General features: G+C 37.8%; 2 protein-coding genes across 6 annotated transcripts in view; one reads left to right on the top strand and one right to left on the bottom strand.

Moving 5' to 3' along the window:
- micall1a (MICAL-like 1a) overlaps nucleotides 1–16,357 on the top strand; it is a 40,829-nt gene extending 24,472 nt beyond the window's left edge. For 2 of the 3 annotated variants that reach the window (XM_079883297.1, XM_079883296.1), the window contains exons 9-16: nucleotides 2,827–3,191; nucleotides 4,874–5,008; nucleotides 5,113–5,239; nucleotides 5,730–5,820; nucleotides 13,461–13,534; nucleotides 13,674–13,788; nucleotides 13,956–14,002; nucleotides 14,095–16,357. In XM_079883297.1, the coding sequence (XP_079739423.1) occupies nucleotides 2,827–3,191; nucleotides 4,874–5,008; nucleotides 5,113–5,239; nucleotides 5,730–5,820; nucleotides 13,461–13,534; nucleotides 13,674–13,788; nucleotides 13,956–14,002; nucleotides 14,095–14,219 (1,079 nt within the window). In that variant the 3' untranslated portion in view covers nucleotides 14,220–16,357. The remainder of the gene's footprint in view (nucleotides 1–2,826; nucleotides 3,192–4,873; nucleotides 5,009–5,112; nucleotides 5,240–5,729; nucleotides 5,821–13,460; nucleotides 13,535–13,673; nucleotides 13,789–13,955; nucleotides 14,003–14,094) is intronic. The other variant, XM_079883298.1, reaches the window with a different exon arrangement.
- A 452-nt stretch (nucleotides 16,358–16,809) lies between these two features.
- cUnh22orf23 (chromosome Un C22orf23 homolog) lies at nucleotides 16,810–23,658 on the bottom strand. 3 transcript variants are annotated; one of them, XR_013822500.1, is made up of 8 exons: nucleotides 23,394–23,657; nucleotides 23,240–23,317; nucleotides 22,780–22,842; nucleotides 22,515–22,685; nucleotides 20,118–20,246; nucleotides 19,788–19,888; nucleotides 18,074–19,487; nucleotides 16,810–18,042 (listed from the first exon to the last, which is right to left on the bottom strand). XR_013822500.1 is itself a non-coding variant. In XM_079883326.1 (7 exons), exons 2-7 carry the CDS (start codon nucleotides 23,313–23,315, stop codon nucleotides 19,419–19,421), a joined length of 609 nt encoding a protein of 202 aa, XP_079739452.1. In that variant the 5' UTR covers nucleotides 23,316–23,317; nucleotides 23,394–23,658; the 3' UTR covers nucleotides 16,810–19,418. The 3 variants fall into 3 exon arrangements, 2 of the variants coding, with proteins under 2 accessions (XP_079739452.1, XP_079739453.1); XM_079883326.1 differs by having other exon boundaries at nucleotides 16,810–19,487; nucleotides 23,394–23,658; XM_079883327.1 differs by lacking the exon at nucleotides 23,394–23,657 and having other exon boundaries at nucleotides 16,810–19,487; nucleotides 23,251–23,318.
- Nucleotides 23,659–27,140: the final 3,482 nt, after the last annotated feature.

Raw genomic sequence — 27,140 nt, 5'->3', positions numbered from 1 at the left:
AATAAATGCACGCACAATTATCCGTGAACTTGATTTGAACAAACGCCTTTCAACTTGTGCAAAATTCAGAATTAAATGAATGTGCAGCAATTTGCACAAATAGAGAGTCTGTAGGCCTACTGTTGTAGCCATTAAATAAGCGCGTTTGGTTTCATATTTGTTCAAATATTATAATGGCATTTATTTTCCATTTATGTTTATTTATGAAAAGTGAACAGCACAAGTAAGATATGATGCGCTATATATGGAGAGACTTGGAGTGGGTGGGTCAGACAGACATGATTTTGACCATTTCATTAAGTTTTGTTTTGTAGAAACCCTTTCATTAAAGTGAATTTCGTTTTGTATAAATTGTATCTTAATTTTAATCATTTTTTTATCAACCAATTTCCTGGATTTAATAATAAGCAAATATAACAAACAGACAATATAGCCTAATCATTGAGGCGCCCGCGCGGTCAATTGCATTGCACGTTAACTGAGCGCATCTCATCCGAACTAAATTAACGAAACTCAGTGAATGCCTCACACAGACATGAGAAACACATCAAATACACAAAGCTTGAAATATATTTAAACGAAATAATTCAAAACGAAAAGAAAAAGGCTACTCTCTGATTACGTAATCATGCATTTCTCTCTATAGGCGCGTTCACTACGAATATGGCGATCGTCAACTTCATCTTTGCAGCCGACACCCGACACTGTCAGAAAACACTAATTTATTACTAAAAATCAATGCACGCGTTACCGGATTTACAAATGCACATCTTGCTTGTTGCACGCACATAAATGTCGAAATAACGAAATATTATGTTGAAATAACCTTATTAGTAGGCTAATAATAGCCTACATCTTTTAGAATATTTGATTGAATGCTGAATGTTGCGCTTGTTCAACGAGCAAGGTGTCGTGTCACCGTGAAAATGCCATGGACCCTTTTCAACAGGGTGATGGTGACACGTTTTAACGGTCATCATCCGCATAAATCCTGGAAAGTTTTTTAATATTTTCAAAAAAAAAAAAAAAAAAATGTATTTACATTTATAACACTATTTTATATTATATTACATTTAATAAAATTACAAAAAACGAGTTAATGCTGCTGTGAGGGTTTCTAATGCTGCGTCTGTGGGAGTGATGACAAATTGACATATATTTCTCTCTTCTGAGTTCTTCTGACTGCCGTTATCCATCTCTCGCAATTTTTTTACTCTTTTAGAAAGTTGTGAAAAAACTATAGAGGAACAAAAAAAATCTATTTAATATTCTCTCATTCAACACTATATTTTTTAGCAAACGTTGTGTTTTTTTTTTTTTTTTTTTTTGTTGTTGTTTTTTACCACCGAGGGCCGGCGGTCTACGAAATTTCCCGGTAGATTTTTTGGTCCCACTCCGCCCCTGTCTGACACCATACATTTTGCTTTACAGGGAAGAATTGTATCAATGTCTACTAAACTAAACACTTTGCCATGCTTGTCATAGTTAGGTGATGTTATGACAGTGGTTCCCCATTTTCCCCAAAATAGGCTTATGCTATTTCTGCTTCTGCTTCTGACCAGTAGTGTATATTGTTGTTACAAAAGATTTCTATTCTTAAAAAATTTGCTTCTTTTTTTAAATTTTTTTATTTATTTATTTTTTACTTTTTATTCATCAAAGTATCCTAAGTTATGAAATAACTAGGGGTAATAATAACTAAGGTTATGAAAAAATATTAAGTAGCAGAACTGTTTCCAACTTTGATAATGAATCATCATATTAGAATGATTTCTAAAGGATCATGGGATAGACTGGAGTAATGATCCTGAAAATTCAGCTTTGCATCACAGAAATAAATTATAATTTAAAGCATAATAAATTGAAAACCAATTATTTTAAATTGTTGTAATATATCACAATATATATAATATCGCGGCGATACGTCCGCGATATTAATGCGATATGGCTCAGCTTGTCAGTTAACTACGGCTCTTTGTAGTGAATGCCGCTCCATCTGAAAGCAGGTGATGGCGATTTACTACTAATCAAGGAACCGGCTTTACTGACGAGATGCGCCTAACAATGTCATGCGATATATCGCCCAGCCCTATTATATATATATACATATATATACATATAATATATATATATATATATATACGTGTGTAAAATGTATATTTTAGGGCGTAAGTCACCCAAAAATGAAAATTCTGCCATCATTTACTCACCCTCAAGTTGTTTCAAACTTGTATGAATTTCTTTCTTCTGCTGAAAATAAAAGAAGATATATTTGAAGAATATGGCTAACCAAATAGTAGATGAGACCGATTGACTTCCATAGTCAATGGGTCCCATCTACTATTTGGTTAGCCATATTAAATTCATACAAGTTTGAAACAACTTGATGGTGAGTAAATGATGACAGAATTTTCATTTGTGGGTGAACTATCCTCTTAACAGAAACCGGTAGTAAATATAAATTAAACTTAACCAACCACTATTCATTTAGTGATTCCTGAAAAAAACAAAAAAACAACTGTGTGTTCTTCGATAAAAACAATAGTTATTGAGGGGTAAAAATAGGTGCAGTTTTTAATGCAGTTTTCAAGCAAATCACACTAGTGTTATATTGCAGCCCACAGAAATATAGCATTTAAATTTAGAGTTAGAATATTTTAATATACTTCTAATAATTATTCATTTAAAATACTTGTAAGTCTGTCCAGTTTTGTGAGCTCTGGCCCCCATTTAAGAACCACTGTGTTACAGGATATAACTAATCACATCTGTATTTTCTGTCATATATTTATTTTTCTGGGTTGTCTCTTTCCTGCTGTTCTTTAGCTTTTCCTTCATCTCAGACTTCCTCTCCTGCTTCTTCTCTAGCTCCGAGCACAGAGAGCCTTTCCTCTTCTTCCTCAGACTACAGTGCTGTCCCCCAGCAACCTGGTGCTAACCAACAGGACCATGTGTTCACCAAGAGTGTATCTGAACCATCAATCAACACTCCTACTTCTGCCCTGTCCCCAACAACTGAGCTTCAGCCTCACTGTTCTCCAAACCTTTCTCCTCCACCACCACCACCTACTAATACCAGCTCAGCACCTGCCACCCCACAAACCAGTCGCAGTATGAGACCACCTCCATCCCGCCCCTCTGCAGGATTAAAACTTTCACCCTCTTCACAGACACCCAGCACTCCAGGCAAGGTTAGATTTACTGTCAAGACGTAGACTGCTGTTCAAAAGTTTTGAATCAATCGAGACATTTTTTATGTTTTTGAAACAAAACACAGCATAGCGTACTTGATCACAAATACAGTTCTGTTTAAATTAACTGTCTATTTTTATATTATATAGGGCTGCGATAACTAATCGATAAAATCGATTATTATCAATAATAACGAATTTGATTATCGATTAGTCCTGTCTGCACGCTGTGCTCGAAAAGCCAGTCACATTGCTTTCCAGTAGTAAATAAACCATTTCTATGGACAAAACACATATGGAAAATAGCGGAGGACATAGAGTGAGCTGCTGCCGGAAAGGTACATGATCCAAGATGTCTGAAACATGAGAATTTACATTTAAACGTTGACGTTTTATCTGTACAGGGTCACCACGTGGCTATGTGGATGCGATAAATAATTCTGTATTATACATTTTTAAGGCCAGACAAGTAGGTTGTTGAGGGTTGATTTGTAAAGAAGGACTACATGCCATCTTACATTTTATCTGTAAATGTTAGAAATGTTAGAGTATTTCCATTTTTGCATATTGACAACAAGCGTCTTGTTAAACTTTACAGACTTCAATGAACGAGCGTCGGTGGGCGCGCATGGGCGCAAATAGATGGAGCACAGTAGAACTGTCAGGAGTACAATAATTTGGACTAAAGTAATATTTTGCTAAAATATTTTTGTTAGAAATTAAGCGTAATTTTCTAATTCTACATGTAACACGAGTATTCATATTTATGAGAGCAGTAACAGTAAAGGCACTGTTGTTGGAATAGCTCAGTAATGTAATATAATTCATTAACAAGTTAACATTTTGTGATTTTGTTTATTAACATTTTAATTTAGTTGTAATTTCTGATTTAAAAAAGTAAGAAATGAGTTGTTTTCAGAGTGTAATGTTTGTATTTTAACCCCTTTTTTCTTATAATGTACAGCATAGACTACATAGTTATTCACTATATTTGTTTTCATAGGTTTTACATTACACATTATATTACACATTGTTTGGAGGACAGCATTGGGCAGGATGTGGAATAACATTGTTTAAAATAATGGATTAAAACATTATTTTAATTTAAAACATAATTTTAAAGTATAACAATTTTTCAACAGATTAATCAATTATCAAAATAAGCATTAGTTGCAGTCCTCATATTATAATATTATAACTTAAAATGATCAGTTATTCCACTTATACCAGTTACTACATCAAGAATGTTTTCTTTTTTTGTCCCAAAAAAGCAGCTCTTGTGTGTAAAGCCACTTTCTTATGCCAACATACAAAACCATTATTACTCAAACAAAAGCTGCGAAAGTGGTACAATAACGCACGTTTGGCATGTTTTTATGCAGTTTATGTTTATACAGTGGCTAAGAGAGGAAGTGTAATTTACCTTTGTTTGTTGTGACTCGCTAAAGTTTTGGCCAGTAATGACACTTTTAACTGCTTTAAAATTAGCTGAAAAATGTAACTGCTTTTTAGTGTCAAAAATATTTCATTGATAAGTAATGGGGCAGTGGAGAAAACAAGGGTGTGTGTCAGATTTCATTACAAATTTTCACATCTTTGAAATTCTCTTGAATCCAGGAGCTTTCCTTAATTTCTTTGTTCAATATCTTTGTTTCATGGTCCCTCATCACTGTCATCTTCAGCGCACTTGTAAAGAGAATCCATTTAATCGGAAGACGACCACTTCTGCCAGCTCTTTTGTATCCAGACCCCCAAAAGGGCCCCGTCCTGCACGACCTCCTGCTCCTGGACATGGATTTCCTCTCATTAAACGCAAAGTGAGGCACAAGAGACATCCTTATGTTTTGACTATATTAAGAAAGGAACTATAACTGTGGCATATATAATGTATAAATAATTGTCCTGTCATTGTATTTGGTAGGTTCAGTCAGACGAGTATATCCCAGTTGAAGACATCCATGTTGAGATGAGTGACCTGGAGAAACGGTTGGATGAACTGGAGCGGAGAGGGGTGGATCTGGAGAAGAGCTTACGAGAATGTTCAAATGGTAAGAGAACCACATGCTACAGAATGCTATCCAGCATTTTCAGTGTCCTAGAGGGGCTCGGTCCTCAGTGGAGTTTGTGTAGTGTTCCACGCTAAGAGTTTGGCTCGCTTATAACTTGCATTTGAAAACCTAACATGCGGCGAATCTTCCTATATTTGCGATACATCTGCGAGTTGAGAGAGTTGACTGAAAGTAAATAATCAATGGCATTTTATTGAATTCTTTATCTGTGCACTCATTACCATCTTTCATATAGTGAACTGTAACTGCACTCAGCCAGGTTATCTAAAGGTTTCTTACCTGTAGATCATCTAAAGAGAGAAGCAGACAGTTCATGTGGTTTATAGAGGCTAATCTTCCTGAGACTGAGCCCCAGACTAAGAACTCCAAACTTGTGCTAATCGTCATTAAAATACAATCTGTTCTAAGCAAATTGTCCCATTTCTGGCTCCATTTTTGAATTTTATTTTCTGTTGTTTTGTCATTTTAGACGATCAGGAGGAACATCTACTTGTTGACTGGTTTACTCTAATTCATGAAAAACACCTACTGGTACGGAGAGAGGCTGAGCTGGTCTACACGTAAGTGCACTATTGGTATTCATTTAGTCTGCTGCAACATCAATAACAACACGCTATATTAACATACTGTTGCACAGTGGTTCTTAAACTTTTTCAGTTGCCATTTACACCCTTATGTATGAAAATGTATGATGCAAAACAATCTCCAACTTACATTTAAAATTGAATAATAATAAACATATCACTAAAATAAACTTGCTGGAAAATTAATTTAACAACAGACCTAGAGAGAAGGGTGAGAAAAAAAGTTTCAATACATGAGTTAAATTATTTTTGCACTAAGCTCTATTATTTAATTTTCTTTAGCTAAGAGACTGTCTTCTATTTAAAAACTTAAATGATCTCAAATGTTCTTTCAGTGTATATTTAGCAATGTATCTGATGTCTGTTCAGTGACATTTCATTTAAGGCTTATTTCACACTCAGTGCAGGTGTGGTAAGTGAGCGTTTTCTTTTTGGTTGCCTTATTAATAGATTACAGCACATAGGCCGGGAGCCAGGTCCACTCCTCAGGATGTTTTTGCTACCTTTTTTTCACTATTATTTCCTATTATCTTATACCTTGGGCCATCACAAGTTGATAATGACCACCCCCAACTCGGCCCCGTTTGGTCTCAGGGGCCAAAAAACACCCTTTTTGGAAAAAGCTTTTGGCGGAATGATGTAATTGTGAATATAAAGGTACTGCAGCTACATAAATGGCCATATAACCCTAAAATTTTGCATGGTGTATCCTGACACATAGGGGAAACTATCAGAAAAAGATTCTGGGCATTGCTGCCTTTTTTCTGTCAAATATCACCCTCAACATACCCCAAAAGACTAAAAAATGGCTGTCCGTCTGACAAAATGTCATCAAAAGTGATCATTTTCAAGCATTTTATTATATTCATCACTGCCTCAAATGTATATGAAAAACTTCCCAAGTTTATAAGCTTCAATTTAAGTCCAAGATGACCATTCTATCTAGAGTATTATAGCTGGTGTAACCAAAGTTCTCCACTGTACCTCAAATCGGAGAAAACAGTATTTTCAAGCATTACCATTCCTTACGGGTTCCATAAGTCCACAAAGTCCTCGCAACACAAGGAATAAAGATGACTCTAGTGTGTAGTCTTTTATCAAAAAACCTTCAATAGAGTAAACGTTAGTAACCTTCTGTACAGGTAAACATTCTTTACAGTCAAATGGCAAACTAAAATACAGCTCAAACATAAAATAGAAAACATATATTTGGTTATTAGATCTTTTTGCTGCTTATCCATGCTGTACTTTGATGACTGGTCATGTTAGTGTGTTGTATTAGTGTAGAATATAAACTCTTAATCATCATTTTCCTTATCTTCATCTATATTTATATGGATTTCATCAGTTTTTGGAGCCAAGCACTTCGATGTGTTCTACATACCTTCAAGGAGATTGTGAAACTGAGTGAGCTTCTTCTTCTTCGGACCTCTCCACACTGGTGCGGGTGACAGCACAGCAGCGCGAGTGGTCTTTATTCTCTCACTTTCTTTTTTTTTTGCTTTTGTTTTGACTTGAGCAAACAAAAGCTGTTCTCACAGCTGGTAAGGTGCGCTTGAGAGCACTCAAAGGCAAGGTGGTCGAGAACTTTGCCCAGCAGAAACTGGCTGAAAAGCAGACTGAGACCATCAAGCACATCCTGCTGCGGTGGTCAGCTGCTGCCTCCACCCCATTGCCCGCAGCCCCTCAGTCTGCTCGTCGCCGGGGCGGCCTTCTGTGTCTGCCCTCGCTCCCGCGCTGCAGCAGCAGCCTCCACCTAAGTGGAGCCAAGGAGCCAGTCGCAGGCAGGCAACCCCCTACCCATCCAGGCCCCTGCCAAGCAGGGCGGTAAAGCCAAGAGCAAGCAGCCCTAGGACGGGCGACCCGGAGATGGATTGGGCCATTCACTCCACTACAGTGAGAGCAGCCGATGCCCATGTCTTGCGAGCAGAGATCCCAGTCCTACTAGGACGCGATAGAGCCAGTCCCTCCAGCCGATAGGAGGTCAGGGCACTACAGTCCCTACTTTATTGTACCCAAGAAATGTGGTGGGTTCAAAATGCTCATGCAGAAACGCATTTTCGAATGCATCCATCCCCAAGATTGGTTTGCAGCGATCGACCTGAAGGGTCGACGTGTACTTTCATGTCTTGATTCTTCCTCGACACAGGCCATTTCTGCGCTTTGCGTTCGAGGGTCGAGCATATCAGTAGAAGGTCCTGCCCTTCTGGCTATCCCTGTCTCCCCGTGTCTTCACAAAAGTCACGGAGGGGACCCTTGTTTCCATGAGAGAACAGGGTGTGCACATCCTGAACTATTTCGACAACTGACTCATATTAGCACACTCTCGAGATCAGTTATGCAAACACAGGGACCTCGTGCTCAGGCACCTCAGTCAGTTGCGTCTTCCGGCCAACTGGGAGAAGAGCAAACTCACCCCCAGAGGATCTCTTTTCTCGGTATGGAGTTGGATTCGATCACACAGACAGCACGCCTCACAGAGCAAACGCGCTCAGTCGGTGCTGAACTGCTTGAGCTTGAACACCTTCAAAGGTAGGACCCTGTGCAAAGTCAGGGAGGACGAGGAGCAGGTCCTTCTGGTGGCCCCCTATTGGCCCACCCAGACCTGGTTCCCAGAAATCATGCTCCTCGTGACAGTCCCTCCCATTCCTCTGAGGAAGGATCTTCTGACTCCGAGACAGGGCACCCTATGGCACCAGCGTCCGGACCTCTGGAAACTCAATCTCTGGTTCTAGGTGACTCCCATAGGTACTTAACACCATCACTTCTGCACAGACGCCGTCCACGAGACGTGTGCCTTGAAGTGGAACCTGTTCATCAAGTAGTTTTCTTTTCGCCGAGAGGACCCCCGAAGATGTTCAATAGGGTCCATGCTTTCCTTTTTGCAGCAAGGGTTGGAGTGAAGGCTGTCTCTATCCACCCTCAAATTACATGCTGCTGCCATTTTAGCTTATCACGACCACATAGATGGCAAATCAGTTGCCATCTATGTGCCATCTATGGAAAGCACGAACTGGTCGTCAGGTTCCTTAGGGGGGCGAGAAGGTTAAACCCTCCTTGTCCCCCCCTCCATAACCTCTTGGGACCTTTCCCTGGTGCTTCAAGCTCTTCAGGATGCTCCCTTTGAGCCTTTGAAGTCAGTAGACTTAAAGCTTCTCTCTTTGAAGATTTTGCTGCTGATTGCACTGGCCTCTATCAAGAGGGTAAAATTACTTACGTATACTTCATAAAATGAACATGAAGACATGCACTTTTATGATGAAGAGATGCACTTTTATGATGGATAGATGCACTTTTATAATGGATAGATGCACTTTTATGATGGATAGATGCACTTTTATGATGGATAGATGCACTTTTATAATGGATAGATGCATTTTATGATGGAGAGATGCACTTTTATGATGGAGAGATGCTCTTTTATAATGGATAGAGACACTTTTAAGATGGATAGATGCACATTTATGATGGACAGATGCTCTTTTATAATGGATAGATGCACTTTTATGATGGACAGATGCTCTTTTATAATGGATAGATGCACTTTTATGATGGACAGATGCTCTTTTATAATGGATAGATGCACTTTTATGATGGACAGATGCTCTTTTATAATGGATAGATGCACTTTTATAATGGATAGATGCACTTTTATAATGGATAGATGCACTTTTATGATGGACAGATGCTCTTTTATAATGGATAGATGCACTTTTATAATGGATAGATGCATTTTATGATGGAGAGATGCACTTTTATGATGGACAGATGCTCTTTTATAATGGATAGATGCACTTTTAAGATGGATAGATGCACTTTTATGATGGACAGATGCTCTTTTATAATGGATAGATGCACTTTTATAATGGATAGATGCACTTATGATGGAGAGATGCACTTTTATGATGGAGAGATGCACTTTTATAATGGATAGATGGACTTTTATAATGGATAGATGCACTTTTATGATGGATAGATGCACTTTTATGATGGATAGATGCACTTTTATAATGGATAGATGCACTTTTACAATGGATAGATGCACTTTTACAATGGATAGATGCACTTTTATAATGGATAGATGCACTTTTATAATGGATAGATGCACTTTTATGATGGATAGATGCACTTTTATAATGGATAGATGGACTTTTATAATGGATAGATGCACTTTTATGATGGATAGATGCACTTTTATAATGGATAGATGGACTTTTATAATGAATAGATGCACTTTTATGATGGATAGATGCACTTGATCCAATGATAGAAACATTTTGTTAAACCACTTACAATTGTTATGTTTACAACACCATTGACTACACTATTGAAACAATTACTTTTTATTACAACTGTACATGAATAAATAGGCCATTTGGCCCTGGACTAATAGTTTATTCTATTTGTCCATTCTATTGGCTCTATTCTATTTTGAAGACTTGTGCTGGCTGCACAAGTCTAATTTAAGGCTCTCACAAATAAATATTATGGGTATATTATACATTTTTCTGAGTCATCAGAGTGCCTTGAGTATTGAAGTTGTTGAGTTTTGTGTCCGTGGTGTTCTTTCATGCAACAGGGATAAAAGAAAGCATACAGTTTAGGCGGAAATTGTGAAAAAATGTGTGTTATTTCTGGTTTAAAGAAGACATGTGACCTCTGTGTTTGTCAGACAGATTCAGTACTAGGCTTAAATGAAAGCCTAAAAGGTCCCCTTTCCAACGATACCAAGCACCATATTATAGAATATTGATAATATCCCTAGCATGAGCCTAAACCAGATATACACCAGATTTCAAAAACGGAATTTATTTTAGGGGGTTAGTAACTTCATGAGCTCAAAAAAGTGATTTCGCTACCACCGCTGCACTGCTATCATGATTTTTCTTATACTAGGGGTGTATACCTTGCCAAAAAACAATGATAGCATTTGCCCCCCCATTGATACCGATGGACCCCCCTGGCTCATGGACTATATGTTTCAATAAGTAATAAATAATGTTTCAATAAATAAGCTAAACCCACCGGCCCTTCTCAATATTTCGATTTAAAGGGGGGGTGAAACACTCATTTTCAGTCAATCTCATGTTAATCTTGAGTACCTATAGAGTAGTATTGCATCCTTCAAAACTCCAAAAAGTCTTTAGTTTTATTATATTTATAAAAAATCAAGATAGGCTGTACCGAGTCTTTCTGGATAAAAACGAGCGGCTGGAGGCGTGCCGTGCCGTGCCGTCAAATTACGCCCCAGCTGACGTTACACAGGCCCATACTCGAAAAAAAAAACTTTCCGAAACTTGTGACAAACCGGAAGGAGCATTTTTGGCACAGAAATACTCCTTCAATCATACAATTTAATTTTTGAAACATTGTCCATGTTTAGCATGGGAATCCAACTCTTTAACAGTGTAAAAAACTCAGTATGCATGAAATAGCATTTCACCCCCCCTTTAATAATCCGGCCCTTGAATGATGCTAATTGAATAGCCCTGACCTAGGGGCATAACATTGCTCACTTTTCATGTAATTCATTTCATATAATATAGCTCATAAGTCAAGTCTCAACTCTTGTTTAAGACATTGTTCATATGTAAAAAATATGCTTAATCCAATATAGAATGGTAATGCTTGAAATTTCTGTTTTCTCCGATTTGAGGTACAGTGGAGAACTTTGGTTATACCAGCTATAATCCTCTAGATAGAATGGTCATCTTGGACTTAAATTGAAGCTTATAAACTTGGAAAGTTTTTCATATACATTTGAGGCAGTGAAATATATAATAAAATGCTTGAAAATGATCACTTTTGATGACATTTTGTCAGGCGGACAGCCATTTTTTAATCTTTTGGGGTATGTTGAGGGTAATATTTGACAGAAAAAAGGCAGCAATGCCCAGAATATTTTTCTGCTAGTTTCCCCTGTGTGTCAGGATACACCATGCAAAATTTTAGGGTTATATGGCCATTTATGTAGCTGCAGTATCTTTATATTCACAATTACATCATTCCGCCACAAGCTTTTCCCCAAAAAGGGTGTTTTTTGGCCCCTGAGACCAAACGGGGCCGAGTTGGAGGTGGTCATTATCAACTTGTGATGGCCCAAGGTATAAGATAATAGGAAATAATAGTGAAAAAAAGGTAGCAAAAAACATCCTGAGGAGTGGACCTGGCTCCCGGCCTAACACGTGTTGCATCCCAGAACCGGCAGTGCACATTTAAGTTTTCAATATTAACTGCTCAGCTTATTTTTTTACTGTGTGGTGCACGCTGAACTCAGCAGCTCTGTCCACAGACTCGAAAAGACATGAAAGCTAATCAAAAACTCTAAACTCTGAAATGCACACGATTGAAGCAGCAACACTGCTGGTTGGGAGATTTATGTGATGTTAAAAAAAAACGTACTATTTTGACATAATTTGATCCTCATCCTCATGTACATAAGATTCCATGATGATCAAGTTTGTAATTGTTCTCAATTTCCCTCTCTCAAAACAACAATTTATTCACAGTGTGAAACAGACATTAGATGCAGGATAACACTGAAATTTAATCTGATTTTATTCTATAAATGTTACCCATTTTTATGCACACCTTAATTTTAACCTTGATATTCCCATTTTATGTACGTTTAAAGCCCCATTATGTAGGATTTCCGTTTTGGTCAAACAACGACCCCTAGAGTCGCTGTGGACTACTTGTATTTAACGTTACTGTCGTAAATACCACTCACGCAGCAGTCTCTTCACTCACTGATCCTGATGCCCCTGTATACCGGTCCCTGTTCAGTCGGATAGAAGCTGTAACGAGTGGCAATAAGGTGTGTCCCCTTTAAGTGCTGCGCGCGCCCTGTTTAACTGACTCGGCACAGTCTGTATTGTATGTGCGCCTCGAACACACCGTAAGCGGATTGTTTCTGTTTGATGCTCATTCTTGTCCTATTTTTGTCTATCAAGTAATGCTGTGGACGGTAGAACATGGTGTGACAGACAGTTACACAAGTTCGATTGGGGAATAAACACAACGCGTTACAAATCGTCGGACTTCGAACAAGCACAGCTAGCCTCCGAAGATGTCTACTAATCCATCAACAAGAACGCCAGGTGCTTTTTAGCTCACACCAACGAGTAAAAAGCTTGTCCAAGTGATATACAGTATAAGCAATATACTTACAAGTCCAACAGCATGCGAGGACGTGTTGGGGGAAGTGAGGTAGCCTATGCCGTAAAGCAGTCGAATTTTGTAGTTCTTTTTGTGCGCGGGTGTTACTACCCGAACCCCGAAGTTTAAAAGTACGATTAAAAACTATACAAACCCCATCAGGCTATGGCAGTCGCGTCATTCAACCTATTTTAAGTCGATGTACCATCACAAGCGTTTTGGAAATATATTATGAAGGTTGAAAAGTTACTTAGTGTTACTTTAATTAATTTTTTTAATTTATAATTTTAACACAGCCACATTGTAACCCACAGTTTAAGAATCAGATTCTCAAAGTTCCTGTCAATAGAGCTGTCAGTATAATAATAATATAATGCAACACCTTGGAGATGGAGGTTGGGTTAAAGTTAAATATGAAAGAAGAATAAATCTGTGTCTGATCACTGTCTGGATTTCAGAGCGAAGCAGCAGAACCTGGAGGAGAGGCAGGCCGATGTGGAATATGAGCTTAGATGTTTACTTAACAAGCCAGGTATGAACCAACACAAAAACAGTGAGAATTTACTGATTGACCTTTTCTTGTGAGCAAATCCTCCTCCTTTCTCCTAATAACTGCATTCTTTATTCTATCCCTCCTTCATCTCTCTCCCATCTGCTTATGTCTCTGATAGAGAAAGAATGGACGGCAGAAGACAAAGACAGGGAAAAGCAATTGATGGCAGAACTTGTCACTATAATTGAGCAGAGGAACCAGATTGTTAACAACATAGATATGGACAGACAGAGGTAATCGGTCAATGTACATGCACTCTGATTCAGAACCTAAGCTTAAGTATCTGTGCTATTTTTTTCTTAGCTGTTTTTCTGTGAATTTGATTTGAAATAGAAGGTTATTTTGTTATTTGTATCAAGCTTCCATTCTGTTTTTGAGGAGTTTGTAATTTCTTATTTAGGGAGGAGGAGGAAGACAAACTAGTAGCTGCTATGCTGAAGAAAAAAGGTCAGTGTTATTTCACTTTTCTCTGACTTAGTTTACACCACATCTTGCATTGATTCTTCTATTTCTTTCTTTTTTTTTTTTTTTTGTGTCAGATTTTCATGGACACGGTGAGCAGAAGAAGAAGGCAGGGAAATTTAAGCCCATGAAGGTTTTGAAGAGGCTGAGCACAAAGAATGAAGGAGTAAAGGACAACAGTCCCCGAAAAGAGAACAGTTGATGGGGCTGGACTGAGGGAGAGAGAGAGAAAAAAAAGTATCTAAAATATTTATCTCTAATTATTGCTTTTGATTCCATTGCTATAAAACAGAGCCAGTTATGTTAAATTTAAGGTAGTAGCAGCTGAACTGATTTACCACACTACTGCGGTATATAAGAGTAAAAACTGAACACAGTCTTGATCAAAGGTTTTATGACAAAAGCCGCTTTCCGACCAAGTAGTTCTAGGAACTTAGTTCTAGGAACTGTCCACTTCTAAACAGTTCTAAGAACTACTCTCCCCCAAACTCGGTTTTGCTGTTTGCGTTCGCACTGGCCAAGTGGCCATAGGAACTGGTAGGAGGGGTAAGGGAGTGACGCAAGCACGGTGACTTTTATTTTGACGGCGCGACGGACCTTTATTTTGGCGGCGCTGAGAACGCCAGAGCAAACAATGCTCGCATTCTCTGTGTTTATTAGTTAGCGATCTGTCTAACAGTACTGTTTAATATCTTATTAGATAGAACTGTTATAGAAAGTAGACAGTATATGAAAAAATGTTATTAGCCTACATAATCATGTTTGGCTTGGTCCCCTCAAAGTTGCGTTGGATTTTCTCTTCAGCATTTAAGGTTTAGAGACCCATCTATCACTGTTTTCCATGTTTGTATAGTTAGTTTATGGAGTAAATATATAGGCTATAATGTGTTTACATTCTAGCTGTTTTAAAAATGGCGGGTGCTGGTGTTCCGCGTGCGTTCGGTCAATCAGCGTACACTAACGTCACGGATAGTTCCTATAGTGCTGGTTTAGACCCTACTCTGAAGTAGGACCTAAATTAGTTCCTACAAATCGAGTTCCTAGAACTAAAATCGTTCCTAGTTCCTGCGGTGCGAACACGCCGACATCCGGGTACTATAGGCAATAGTTCTAGGAACTGTGAAAAGGTTCCTCCAGTCGGAAAGCGGCTTATCTCTTGAAAGGTTCAGCCACTATATAATCGTACTATAATCTGTACAATTTGAAGTTACAGAAAGCTGATACTGATTGTGATTGACATGTGATTGATATGAGATGAGATGATTGAGTGATTGAGAGTCCAAAATAACCCTGGGAAAGTTTCACACATATCCTTCTTTTAAACTCATTTTAACAGTCAGAGGAAACTCTACAGTTTTTAATCCCAATTTAATCTGATTCTCTGAGTTGTTATATATTTATATTTTGCATAGAGGTACTGCTACTTGTATTTCTCTCCACAATGAAAAGTGAAAAAAAATATTTGTAGTTTGACATTTTTCAGGCCCCATCCAGCCCTTTCTAAGTAATTATAGAAGTCTTGCTGAGATGAAAGCAGAAATTATTAAGATTGCAGTTTATATTAGTGCTGGGGAAAATTATATTATGTCGAGATTATTTGTATGGGATTAAGAATGACGATTATAGATGCATATCAGATTTTTATCTGCCTGTGTCCGGTTGCACCAGCTGTGCTTAATAAGAAAAAAAGCCTAGTTGTAAATAGGCACAAAATTACAATTTGCGCAGTATTAAATATTTAAGCATTGCGCCCATAAAATGTAACTACATATGTTTGTAATCTTTAGTACACTGAAAATTTACAAAAGCCTCCGAATAGGAGTAACGATAGGAAGAAAATAGCAGATTGATTGAATTGCATCAATGAATTTATTTTTTAAGAAAGAGAACATTGTGAAAAAATTACTTTTAGCTCTAAACATGAACCTGATCTGAAAATTGCGCCTCTGTGTGTATCGCTCTGTGCCAAAATAAATGTAATTTGTTTGTTTTTAGTTGTTTTGCATTAGTATTTATGTATTGCTTCTTATTCATTTGTTATTTGTATTTACAATGTTATTTATAATATTATTTACGTAAAAAATACTTATGTTATTTTGTGTTTAAACATCGTATTTTAAACGGAAACATTACTTTACCATTAGTTAATTGAGGCGATAATTGAGTTAGAATCAACTTAAATATGATAAACTGAAATTCACTATTGGAACATTGAAGGTCATTTTCATATAATGGGACGATGTATTACTTAACAACTAGCTTACGACTTACTGTCTCCTGCTTTCAGAACAAAATTACAAAAAGTGCAGAATTAGTTACAAACTAACTAGTAGTTACTAAGCCTCTAGTGTGGAATTTATGTTTCAATTTAAATAAGAACTTAAGAACAGCTGGTGCAACCCTTACCTGGACAATATTTTATATTGACATTAATTTTAAAAGTATGATCAATACTGATTCATAGACTGATTGGCTAAAAAAGTATTTTGTGGGACAGCCTTTAGATTTAATTACAGCCTACATTTGTCATGGCATTGTTTTGACAACCTTATGCAACATCACAACATTTATTTCCATCAAGAGATGCATTAATGTTTGGCTGAGATTGTGTATTGACAGTCAAAACACTCTCTACTCCAGCACACCCAAATACTTTCGATGAGGTTATGGTCAGGACTCTGGTGGCCAAATGATTTGTGAAAATTATTCCTCATGCTCCCTGAACCACTTTTTCTCAGTTTGAGCCTAATAATTCGGTAACACTTTATTTTACAGTGTCTTTGGTACATATGTTACATGTACTTACCATAGTAATAACAGTAAATTATGCATAATTACATGCAACTAACCCTCAACCAAATTCTAATCCTGCCCTAACCCTATAGTAAGTACTTAATATTACACAGGGATGTCCATGGTTAACCGATTAACCGTTAAAAATTGCGTAACCGAGTGAAACATTTTGCTCGGTTAAGTGGCGTCAATGGCGTGCATTGAATTGAGTTGTAATACATTTTTGCACCACCAGAGACCGCTAGACCAGTTTTCTAATATGAAGCGGGCAAAGAAAGCGCGCGTCCGAGAGTGAAGGCTGTGCGCGAGCCAGAAACAAACATAGTTCGCGCCACTGATCGCAGCCGCAGAGCCACAGCTTTACCCCAGCAGTTTTACCCCGCGCATGCGCAGTTTCATCACAACAGTTTTACCCGCAGAGTCCGTTTACCGTTACATTAACCCATACAATTTGTATTATGCATTTCCTAAACATGTACTTGCTAATCAAACACTTTATATGAACAAACTACTAATCTATAAAACACAATCGGTCTTCCGACCTTTTACTATTGTGTTGATATGCGCGAGGGAGAGAGAGCAATGCAGCGCTCGTGTTGTTTGAAGGCGGTGAGAGTGCGCGCGCGCGGCCGGGGCTCTCTCACTGTTTGTTCTTATGCGCCCTGTCCACTGATCTACATAATTAGTTGTTACGACGACTTATTTGTTCCCTCGTTTTAATAAATCGTGGACACGTTGAATTAATTCCCTCCCTCATTTTGATTTAACGAATAACAACGTGGCCAAAAACAGTTTGATACTATTAATTAGTGAATGCTAAAGACCTATTTTTTGTGAATTGGTGAATATTCAGGTGAATTATTTCGTGGCCACGAATTAATAATAATTATTAAACTGTTTTTCTTACCTGTGAAGATAGCTCTTCAGTGAAGGCCGACTATTCTCGTACAGCTTTTTATTCCTTTTTTTTGTGTGAATTGGTGAATATTCAGGTGAATTATTTCGTGGCCACGAATTAATAATACCTCAGCACGTTTTACAAGACCCTTCTCGATCGCAGCGGCAACGAGCACTTTGATCACTTGATTTAAAAAACAAAACATTTCAGCGCTAGATCGCCTAAAAAAAAACAACGAACGAAATGAATGCTCTGCTAGTTAACTGGAGATGTTTTTATTTGTATTGGTATTCGTGCCGCGAGATGTTTCAAAAGTGGTGGGGACAATATCGACCTTAGAAAATAGTGGTGGGGACAATATCGACCTTAGAAAATAGTGGTGGGGACATGTCCCACCCGCAAATTACGCCTATCTCGGGGTTGCGGCGCGCACACTATGGTTAACCGAGTATTAACCGCTAAGGGCCTCGGTTAACGGTTAATGAAAAACTTGAAAACGTGCAGCCCTATTACACAGTACTTAAATATATAATTACACTGTAACAATGACACCTTAAAATAAAGTGTAACCTAATTCTTGCAATTGTCATCCTGGAATATGGCCATGGGGCGATGGGATCTTCTGTAATGTTTGGTTGTTTAAGAAATGAAAAGCTACACTGTATTAGTTAGAGATAAAATAATTATAATTGTTACCAAACATATAACATGCCAGAAATGTATTGATCACTGCAATAATGATCCAATTCTAGATGTTTTGGTCAACCAGTTTATTTAATATGAATAATATTTAACAGATTATTATTAAAAAAAAGAATGTTGAAAAGATTGTTAAAAGATATTGTTACAACACTAAATTTGTATGGTATTTACTGACAGAATATTAGTTCATAGCAGAATTCGGAAGCAGATTTTTTAAATTTCAGTGGAAAATTTAGGTTAACATACTGTACCTACCCAAAGTGTTACAAAATCATTAAACTTGTAAATGTATCTAATAACCCTCTGAAATGTCATTAAGCTTATTACAGAGTTACCAGACAAATCTGCACCTAGTATCATCGGTGACAGATAAACGTTAAAATGAGAGATAACATTAAAATAGGTCCAAACTATTTTAATGAAAACAAAAAAGACTGTAACTCACATAAATGGTAACGGTAGGCATGTTAATGTTATACAATAATAGATGTTCCTCACTCTTCAAAGCAATATGCAATATTAAGCTTTAGTTAAATAATTTTAAAATGTTCACTGTAGAATGTCGCATGTTGTGTGTTGGGCCTTAATCTCTGTAAACCCAAGCAGGAGTGTATTTCTGAAGGAGTGCCTTTAATCTGTTTAATTTATGTATATTTCCTCTCATTGGCTGTTGAGTGTCTTTGAATATTTTGTTGACATTTTCAGTTTGTGTGTCATCTGCAAGTATTTGAGTGTTAATTTGTATTTATCAGATTTTAGGATTGCATTTGTATGGTCAGAGTATGTGTGTGTGCCTGATCAACCCCAAGGGCTTTTCGTTGTCTCTAAAACAGTCAATGCTTTTAGGATGGAGGACATCAAAAATAAAATGACTTCATGAAACAAAAACCTTTCGCAGTTTTGGGATTTTTTTTTTTTAAACAAGTTTTAATGCTCATACTTGTCTAACACTATTATCACCTTCTCTTTCTCCATCCCTCTCTTTGCTTTGTAGTTCCTCTTTTCCATTTAAATTGAGTTCTCAGTTCTTAGTTCTTCACTGCGTTTCCTGTCAATCTCTTCAAGTTCACAGATTTTCTGGAAGAAAAATTTCATACAATTAACAACAGAGAGTTTAGAACAAAATAGCTTTAGTTTAAGACTAAGAAACAGCTAATAACAAACACACAAAACTATAAAGATACATAAAAAAATGTGATTCAAAAACAGGGCATTTCATTGTGGTGCTATAAAACATTCATAAATAACTTCCTAATTTCTCAGGTTTTTAGACTGAAACTGTGGGTCAAGTCGCATTTAAAAACTGATGATGGCTGGTGACATTGCATGAGAGTATTGGCTGTTATGTGTTATGAGCTTATGAGTTTGTATCCTCACCTGAGAGATCTCTGTGTTGATGAGGTGCTGGTATTGGTCACCTTTTCCCAATGCCATCATCTCCTCTAAAAACTGCCTCCTGTCCTCAATCTCATCCAGAACTGTTGGTAAGAAATTACATTTAATTATAGTTTTCATGTTGATGCGTATACTATTGAGCTCCTTATCAAGGTCATTAAAGTGTCTCTGTAAACATGACTCTCCCTGCCTCCCTATAAATTATGATTAATAAACTGAAAAAAATAAAAATAAATAATAATTCAATATACAATCAGTTTAATTGAAATCAGATCACTCAGATTAGAAATGAACAGCAACTGCCTGTCTCACCCTCTTGGAATCTGTCTGTCTGTTTATCTCTTCTTTCTGTGGAGTCTCTTTGGGAGTGAGTTGGCCCAGCATCCTTTTTACCAGTAGAAAGAACATTTTGTAGCCTTCTCTTCTCTTTCTCCAGATCCCCTAGAAAGAGAGAAGAATCAGCAGAGAAGGATGGAAAGATCTTTGTTGTTACACTTGTAAAGACTTCTGCAACAAACACAGGTTAGATGAATTCATGTAGGCTGAAAATGTACTGTATACTTATACACTTTTATAAAACTTGAGGAAGTTTTTGTATGTGAAGCCCCGCAAGACCCATATGTAAATAATATACGGATGCGGCATTTATGTCACGTTTTCGCTCTTAAATTCATGAAACATGCTCCGATCGTGGAAAATGGCACATCATTATTTACAGCAGATCTAAAGATAGTTATAAAAAGTTATAACATAAAACCCCACAGGCACACATGTAGCTAAGTAAAATCAAACTTAGCTTTCACGTGGCATTTACGCTTGTAATTTTATGAAACATGCACAGATAATAGTATGGATGTTCCCGATTGAAATGAGTCCAAAATTAACATGATAGGCCTACATTGTGTTGATCACGAGATACAATAGAGGAGCAACAATTTTAAAAATGCCTTCAGGGTGTCAAGGGCTAAACAAAAAGGCTAGCTTGGTCCTTGAGCCCACTTTTTTTATTTATCAGCAGTTTATCAGAAGTTTCTCAGCATGAGAATTTCCAAATGTAATGTTTTTTTTTTTTTTTTTTTTTTTTTAAGTTTTCTATCAAACAATACTTACCTTTTGACTCTCCTTGCTATTGTTTTGGAGTTATGAATCTTTACTTTTTATTTACAAAGTTTATGTCATTCAGAAAAAAACTAAAAATGCCTTCAGGGCTTAAAGGGTTAATTATTTTGGGCCCCTAAGTTTGTTTCACAGAAATGCTGTGGCTTTATGCAAGCCTGATGAAGGTGAATGAACGAATAGATTTTTTTCCCTTCTGCCCCACTTTACCAGAAGCATACTGGTAAAGTATTGCACTATATCAAGTTGTTTAAAGATGAGTTATGATTTCTGTATTAACTTATATTGAAATAATAAGTGACAGTGAAGTTCAGTTCAATGCAAATGTGTATTAACATGAGTAGTATAGAGCACAATGCTGCATACATGCAATGAAATGCATTTGAGAATCTAATGGAATTTAATTAATCTAATCCTTCTGTCAATCCTAAAGACGAAGGGCATCTCGGGAACCGCACTCCAATGGTTCAAGTCTTACCTTTAGTTTAGGGTGTCGTGGAGGGGTGAGGTGTCTAAGACCCAACATCTAGCTACTGGGGTGCCTCAGGGCTCAGTGCTTGGACCACTTCTCTTCTCCATCTACATGGCATCACTAGGATCTGCGATTCAGAAACATGGCTTTTCCTATCACTGCTACGCTCTCATTCCAGCCTGATGATCCGACGGTAGCTGCTCGCATCTCAGCCTGCCTGACAGACATTTCTGGCTGGATGAAGGACCACCACCTTCAACTAAACCTTGCGAAGACAGAGCTGCTTGTGTTCCCAGCCAACCTAACACTACACAACTTCTCCATTCATCTAGGTTTGTCATCCATAACTCCATCAAGGTAAGCCAGGAACCTTGGAGTTGTGATTGATGATCAACTGAACTTTACAGACAACATTGCTAGAACTGCCTGGCCCTGCAGATTTGCCTTGTAAAACATTAGGAGGATCAGGCCCTTCCTATCAGAGAATGCTACACAACTCCTTGTCCAAGCACTTGTTCTATCCAGACTAGACTATTGTAATGCTCTCCTGGCAGGTCTTCCAGCTTGCACTATCAAACCTCTGCAACTGATTCAAAATGCTGCAGCTAGAGTGGTCTTTAACGAGCCGAAGAGAGCACACATCACTCCTCTCCTCACAAAACTGCACTGGTTGCCAGTTGCCGCTCGCATCAAATTCAAGTCACTGACTTTTGCCTACAGAACAACCACTGGCTCTGCTCTATGATCTGCCTAACTCAACCAGAGCTGCTGAGTCCGTGGCCATTTTCAAAAAACAGCTCAAGACGCATCTTTTTCGGGCAACACATAATCCATTAATACTGACACTTTATCTTCTATTCTATATTATCTTTTTTTTTTTAAAGAAAGTGCATGTACTAAGTTAGATTAAACTGGGAGGGGTCATAGCACTTGGATATTGTTGTCCTATTGTTAGTTTCACTGCTTCTATTCTCATTTGTAAGTCTCTTTGGATAAATGCGTCTGCTAAATGAATACATGTAAATGTAATGGGGAAAAATAGCAGCAGCGAGGAAGAATTGGGTGATAAAGAATATAAGTATAGGGACATGTTTTTTTTGTTTGTTTGTTTTTGCACTCACGTGTTGCACTAGGCTGAAACTTTTCTCGTTTGTAATTATCTCCAGCACTACATCTTTCTGCACTGCGCCTCAGCTGGTGACCCATCAGTGGGGTCACTCTGGAGACTCTGGGCTCTGATTGCACTTTTTTCTGCTCAACTGGGGTAAAGGTTAGTGGAAGAGCGCCCCCATCTGATCAAACAAACACAAAAAGACAGTGTTAATGGGCATAAAATTGCCAGGACAGTTGTAGTAGGATATTATTAAATCTGTCATCTGAACTCACTTTTCAGCTGATTATTGATTTGTTTCTGTTGAAAGTCCGTTAGACCAGACTTTTGCATCATTACTACAATGAAACAAAACAAAAACAACACAGATGGAGCCTGATAAAAACAAGATATGCATGATTGTTGGAACACGCTCGCTCACACACACACACGAATATATGGTTTACAGGGACTCTCCATAGGCGTAATGGTTTTTATACTGTACAAACTGAATATTCTATACCCTTACACTAACCCTACCCATCATAGAAAACTTTCTGCCTTTTTACATGTAAAAAAAGAAAAGAAAGAAAAAACCTCATTCTGTGTAATTTATAAGCTTGTTTCCTCATGGGGACCTCAATTTAGGTCTCCACGGTGACACGAGTTCCCATGAGCATTCAGGTTGAAGTCCCCACCGGCATAGAAAAATAACGTTACACAGTAAGTTACACTCGTACACTCATAAACACACACATTGTATTAACTGTCGTGTCTCTGTTCTGTAGTTAGTGACTCTGGACTCCTTATATTTTGATCCGCTGGCCATCATTCCTGCAAAACAAAAACACTTTACTTTTTTGCCATAAACCAAGAAAGCTGGTATTTTGGTCGTCAAAGGTTTACTCACGTTACAAACGCAAAAGCAGAAAAGCGGTTCCTATGGTAACACACGCAAAACATTTAAGACCGGGGATAATCCAGCAAAGCAGAGACCACCAGTCTAACAAAGAAAGTTGAACAAACTCTTGTGTTTTAGGGTTGCTTTCGAGATGACAAATCCACACGAATTAGTTAGATCTGATACAATGTTTTGCAAAGCTCGATATAAACGTTCTCCGTCAGGTGATTTCGATCCTGAGTTGTTCACAATGTGTGACGTTTCAGGCGAACATCCAATCGCCTGAAGCAAGCAAGATATTCAATACCAGAGCCATAGAGATTCTCTCTATGGCTCTGGTCAATACTATCAGACTTTAGGGACTTTGATACTATTCACTTTTCCGCTGAAGATAAAGAATAAGCTATTTGAAAATATACATTTGAAAATAAATGGGCTTAAATGAATGAATGAATGAATAAATAAATAAATAAATAAATAAATAAATAAATAAATAAATACCAACGAATTACGTAAATTAGAGTTTAGTCGACAACGAAGAAAACAACTTGGTAATTTTAAAAGCTTTAAAAAGCTTTATTTAGAACGTATTCAGAGCAGCGCCATGACAGGTGATGCCAGAGTCCTCGCTTAAAAAAACACTTTTGTTTAAAAAAAAACAAAAAAAACTTTTTACTCGTGTTTGTAGTTCATCCTCCAAAGCACAATGTATTGACAGAGACAGAGAATATATATATATAGAATATATATAGACAATATATAGACAGAGAATGTCTAATAGGAAGAGAATTGGCACTCTCTGCTTACTTCCGGTTTCTGGACTGGCTGCAGTAACACGTCTCTATCCATGCGGGGGCGCTCGCAGGCGAGTGCAGAATGAATGGAGGTCTATGGTGAAATAACCCTCAAAATCCACTTTTCTCAGGATATAATTTTTTGTCTAGTAATTTGAATGTTGTTTTCGAAAGGAGATGCAAAGAAATTACACATTGCTGGGTGTTAGATTTTTTAGAGTCACTTATTTGCTTTAAAAAGTCTTTTAAAATGTCAATGACGTCATAATGCTGACGTCATTAGCAGAATGCTAGCGTGTTATGGGCAACAACAACTCAACCTGTAAGAAATCGAAAAGAAATAAGTACTCGTTCATTCAACTTTCGACCTATAACCCATGTTGAACTTGCAAAACCTACAATAAAATCTGAGATTTCTCAAGGGCAATTGGGTGAAAGAGACACATTTAGCCGTCTAGCCCCATTGACTCCCATTCAGTCTGCACTCGCCCGCGATCACCTCCAGTGGAACTCTAATGGAACTGCAACCAAGATCGATACAATGGGGCTAATAGGAAGTGCCAAGGCTCTCCGTAGACGGGCTCTGGCCATAGAGAGAAATCTCTCTATGGCTCTGGTTGTTGGCAATATCCCTTTTGCGCCCACGTCACAGTTACGTCACGGCGCTAGCTGGAGGCAAAACAAACGGAAAACTGGAGGCGGCCAATACAAACCAGCACAGATTCAGCTACATAATAAGGAGCTTAAATTATTATTTTTATTATTAAATGTTATGTTGTTGTGTTGTTGGGTACAAGAATCGATGAAAAATTAGTATGCTGTATCTGGAATTTTTATTTCTAGAAAATATTCACATCATTAAAATTGCACCGTAGTGTCACTCTTTACATTGTCGTCTTCTTGGGGCTAGCTAGGCAGAACTGCAGATCGTACCACACAAATCTTTACATGACCATTCAGCACATAGTTATAGGCATCTAAATATATATATATGCCCTCAGTTTCTCTTTGCCCTCAGTTTCTCTTTACCCTCGGTTTCTCTATCGGGTAGGTGTAGAAGTCAGGCCGCTCAACCGGAGGTAGCGTTAACGTTAATCCTGTCAGATCGTCCATTGACTGAGCGTGTACAGTCATCAGATAGCACACGACTATTTGATGTGAAACTTACATCTGGAAGACATATTTTTAAGAGTGTTTGCTCATCTGCAATACGTCTATAGGACGTTTCCTGCAGATGTCAAATAGACATTTAGAAGATGTCTTTAAGATGTAATGATTTAGAATGTATGTTAAACTGACATCTTCTAAACGTCTATTTGACATCTGCAGGAAACGTCCTATAGACGTATTGCAGATGAGCAAACACTCTTAAAAATACGTCTTCCAGATGTAAGCTGGTTCCGTCCGTTAAAATTAACTTTTGCAAATAACAATCGCGGTCCTGGACAGTGAGTGACCTTGCACATTAAGACAAAATCGGATTTTCTCCAGTCATTCTTAAAAAACCAGCTAACAAAACTTGCAAACTAGCGTTAGTGAAGCGGCCAGAGGGATCTTTCTGCCTCCAGCTAGGCCCCGCCCACACAAATACGTCACCATGTTTACCAATTGTAAAAGGGTCTATAGTGTGCACGGATCCACACTTTGAAAATCCACCGGAAATAGTAGACCATCCAGGGACTTCTGGCATAGGCTACTCTTTTCAAACATAGGCTATGCTTTGGGACAGACTTATTTTAATTTCACACACTGTTTAGAATGGATATGGATATTGAGATGCACACTCTAAAGGCTAATATTGCCCACAACTCATGAGATTTCATATGAAGCTTTTAGTTGAACTCACATGGTATGACCTACTTTATTGTTTGGGAATTGAATACAAATGGATTAAACTACTTAAAGGGATAGGTCACCCAAAAATGCAAATTACTCGAATGATTTGTTCACCCTCAAGCCATCCTAAGTGTAGGCAATATGACATTCTTCTTTCAGACGAATACAGCCGGAGTTATATCAAAAAATGTCCTGGCTCTTCCAAGCTTTATAATGGCTAGGGTGACCAGACGTCCCGAAAAATTCGGGACAGTCCCGAAATCTAAACTGTTGTCCCGAATCCCGAATCTGGCCCTAATTGTCCCGCAAATTATACTAAAGCAAAATCTTGAGTAGTTATTGTCTGATAAACATTAAAAACTGTCTGCGGAGGTGGTCACCCTTATTTTTAGCTCTTCACGGAAGAATATCTACTATTAAAATGAATGTACTTCCAAGGGTAAATTTTTTGTTCTCTATGTTACCGTTAGCACCACCTGAAGTTTTTTCAAAGAACTCAACACGGCTATTTCTAGATTTATCTGGATAAAGAAAAAACCTAGAATCCGACTTAAGACGATGCAGCGTAAGAAACTTGATGGAGGTCTTTCATTCCCTGATTTTAAGATTTATAATCTAGCCTTCCAAACAAGAACAATCCAAACCTGGGTTAATCCTGATTCCCGGGTTCCATGGCGAGATCTAGAAGTAAATATCACCCATCCGGTTCGCCTACAAGATCTACCCTTTGCAGGTGTTTCTAAATGTTCTAAGAAAAAGTATGGACCAATCATTGAGTATTCCCTTGAGGTATGGAAAAAGGTTGAGAAAAGTATGGGAGGCCCCTTCTTATACACCGAAATAACACCATTGTGGCACAATACTTGTCTGTGTACTGGTAACAAACCTTTTGTCTTCAAAGCTTGGTCTGATGCTGGTATTTATACCTTGAAGGATATTTTCTGTAAAAAAGGCATCAAATCGTTTCAGGAATTAAGCTTAGAATTTTCTTTACCTGGATTTTCTTTTTTTTTATATTTGAGACTGAGGTCAGCCCTGAAAGCATATGGCGTTCCTTGGTCCACTAACATTTTACCACATCCATTGTGGAAATGGCTGGACCCTAATACTTCCTCTAGTGGCTTAG

The sequence above is a fragment of the Squalius cephalus genome, assembly GCF_949319135.1.
Source record: "Squalius cephalus genome assembly, chromosome: 10".
In the NCBI taxonomy this organism is placed as follows: Eukaryota; Metazoa; Chordata; class Actinopteri; order Cypriniformes; family Leuciscidae; genus Squalius; species Squalius cephalus.
The sequence above is the reverse complement of the archived record's forward strand: the minus strand, read 5'-3'. Positions and strand labels throughout refer to the sequence as shown.